Source organism: Myotis brandtii, unplaced genomic scaffold (genome assembly GCF_000412655.1).
Source record: "Myotis brandtii unplaced genomic scaffold, ASM41265v1 scaffold114, whole genome shotgun sequence".
NCBI lineage: Eukaryota > Metazoa > Chordata > Mammalia > Chiroptera > Vespertilionidae > Myotis > Myotis brandtii.
In genome coordinates this window covers 1,057,950-1,060,866 of record NW_005353927.1, presented here as the reverse complement: position 1 = coordinate 1,060,866, position 2,917 = coordinate 1,057,950, and the positions used below count along the sequence as shown (strand labels likewise).

Genomic DNA, 2,917 nt, shown 5'->3' with positions numbered 1-2,917 from the left:
GGGGGGGGGGGGGGGGGGGAGTCTGCCCTCAGTGTGGGTCAGGGGTGTCTTGCTGCTGCCTGGTGGGATTGGGGGTGGGGGGGTGACGCCCATAGCTGTCAGTGGTTCCCCAGAGTTTCCCAACCACTGTCTGCCGCTCTGGGTGGACTCAGGCCAGGGAGGCCTCTTACCCCGCCTGCCTGACAATTGGGCCCAGGGGTTCATGCATGTGCGCCCAGGACAGGGAGGTGACCAGGCCCCCATTCCCCCTCCCCCTCGTACCCCATGCCCCACTGCCATTTATTGGATGCCTACTGTGTACGAGGTCCGGGCATCTTCCTTTAATCTGCTCCACTTCCTGTGCGGTTCCTGGATTTGCCCGGTTTATCATGGAGACTGGCCGTGTTGGGGGTGGACTGCAGGAGTGGGATGGAGTTGGCTGGATTGAGGGCCCTGGGTGGCAGACTCCCCGTGTCCCTAAGCCAGGGCCTTCCCCTCCCTGGGCCTCAGTCCCCCTCTCCCCATCCTGGGCTGGATCATTCCGAGTCCCTTTCCAGGTCCAGTTTTCTGTGGGTAGATCAGGGCGGGGCGGGGAGGGGGCAGGCGGAGATTCTGTGCTCATCCAGGGGTGTGCTGGCCACTCATCCTGGGGATCCCCGTGACCTGATAAGATAAGCTGGTTGTAGCCACTGTGTCGGGCTTGTCTGCCAGTGCTCTTGCCAGGGTGTCAGTGGGGCCTGCTGCTTTCAGGAACAGCTGTCATGGAGCAAAGAGCAGGGATGAAGGGGATTTAACCCTATGAGTCCATGTTGCTGCCGGAGGTGGGGGGAGCCTCCCCTGTTACACCACCAGGGCCTCCTTGCTGACAGGCTTCAGGGCTTCAGGCTGGGCTAGGCCCCCAGGGCAGCTGCAGGGGAGTTTCCAGCCCCTCCCACTGCCGGCTGCTAATGGCACTGGGAACAGCCTTGCCACCTCTGCCTGCAGGTGCCCTGTTGGACTCCCAGCGGCCCAGGAGAGGGAGTGGATGAGTGGTAGGGTGCCTGCTGGTCACACCCACCCCTGGGGTGGAGGCTAGAACAGGGGTGGGATGTGCAGGGCCCACTCCCTGCAGCCCAGCTGCTCACTCCTCCTCATCCTCATCATGGTGGTGCAGCCAGTTGCTAGCTTATCAGTTACTTCCAGAAAAGCTGTTACAAAATGTGTGTGTGTGTGAAAGTCACTCTTACTGTTTCCGGCTGTAATTTTTTATTGTGTTCTCTCCCTGTCCTCCTCTGCCCCCTTTTTGCTCCTTTTCCTCTTCCCTACTGCCTCAGGCTTCCAGCTGTCAACCTCAACCTTCGCCAAATGGTGTCCATTCTCTGAATCTTTTGGGGGTGTCCAGAGGCCTTTCGGACTTGGACAAAACCTCTAGATCCCCTCACTCCCAGAGCAGTGCTTACAGACGCACATTTTGCAAATGTAGGAGGCTTGACTACTCCCTGAAAGCCCGGCCCGGAGCTAAGTGCCAAGTTCTGATGTCTCCCTGGGTAGTGAGGCCATAAGCCCCTTGAGAGCAGGCACCAGGCCTTACACCTCTTTGTGGCATCTCGGCCCGGTGGGCTTGGCTGACTGGAGCCCCGGGAAGCAGACCAGGAGCCTTTCGAATGCCCCGGACTGCAGGACAAACTTTCAGCCTTGGCTCAGCTCAGACCCTCATCCTGGGGTCTGTCCAGGCTGTCTCCGCCTCCCCCTACTCCCTCTCCTCCTGAGATGCATTAAAACGGTGTTAAAAAAAAATCCACCCAAGAGCTCATCTCTGTCTGCCAGAAAATGCCTCCCACGCATGCTTCTCTCTTTCCTCCAAATAACTTGTCAAAGGAAAAAAGCCATTCCCAAATTTAAAATCTTGCAAGAGCCCAGCGGCATGGCTCAGTGGTTGAGCATCCTCCTATAAACCAGGAGGTCAGGGCGCATGCCTGGGTTGTGTGCTTGATCCCCAGTAGGGGGCGTGCAGGAGGCAGCTGATCAATAATTCTCTATCACTGATGTTTTATCTCTCTCCTCCCTTCTTCTCTGAAATCAGTAAAAATATATTAAAAAATAAAATAAGATCTTGGAAGAGATAGTACAACAAAGGTAGCCCAATTCCTCCTCTCAAGCACCGCCCTACTGTGTGTGTGTTTCGTTGGCAAACCTGTGGTGTGAGGAGCTGGTGGGGATCAGTGCCGGGTTAAGGAGGGTGCAGAGGGCTGAGTGCTGAGGTGGGAGCAAGAGAGTAATGGAGAGTCCAACTGGAGGGGCCTCCTCCTGCCATAGATGGAGACCAGACGGGTGCAGGGGACGTGGCGGGTTCAGGGTCCGCAATGAAAGGGTGTCCCTCGGGCGTCAGGCTTGGCCGCCCCTTGCCAGCAGCTCTGCTCTTGAGGGTAAAGCCTTAGAAGATCAGGCTCAGAACACCCAGGGGAGCCTGGCCATCAGCCTGACCTGGCCCCAGCCGTGTCCTGTCCCTGGGGTAACTGGGAAGGGGTTGGCTTTGTGGCAGCTCCAGGGAGAGGGCTGCCACATCAGCCAGGCTCCCCCCGGAGCATGTGCCCAGCAAGTCAGGCTGCGGAATAAATTAGTCTGACCAAGTTTCCTGGGCTCAGGGATTCCTTCCCCTTCCCTCCCAGCGGTTCCCCTGGAGAGCGGAGAGCAGAGCGTAGCCCTGGCAACTCTATTGATCTCGCAGGCGCCTCAGCCCTGCATCCCCCCTCTCCCAGCTTCTGCCCAAATGACTTGGCTTTCTCACGTCTCCTCCCCGCCTCCCTTTTTCTCTCCCCAGAGGCCATTAACTGTTTGATGAGAGCAATCGAGATCTACACAGACATGGTAAGGGTCGCTGCAAGTCCTGGTCCACATATTGCCCCAGCCTCACCTCCCAGCTCCAGCACCAAGAGCAGGCAGAGAGGGGGATTTGTCA

The 2,917-nt window shown here is 57.9% G+C and overlaps 1 protein-coding gene across 2 annotated transcripts in view; it reads left to right on the top strand.

Moving 5' to 3' along the window:
• The window catches only part of NAPA (N-ethylmaleimide-sensitive factor attachment protein, alpha), a 27,953-nt gene that overhangs the window by 19,007 nt on the left and 6,029 nt on the right, over window positions 1-2,917 (top strand). For both annotated transcript variants that reach the window (XM_005857844.2, XM_014548146.1), the window contains exon 4: window positions 2,780-2,826. In XM_005857844.2, coding sequence (XP_005857906.1) covers window positions 2,780-2,826 — 47 coding nt within the window. The remainder of the gene's footprint in view (window positions 1-2,779; window positions 2,827-2,917) is intronic.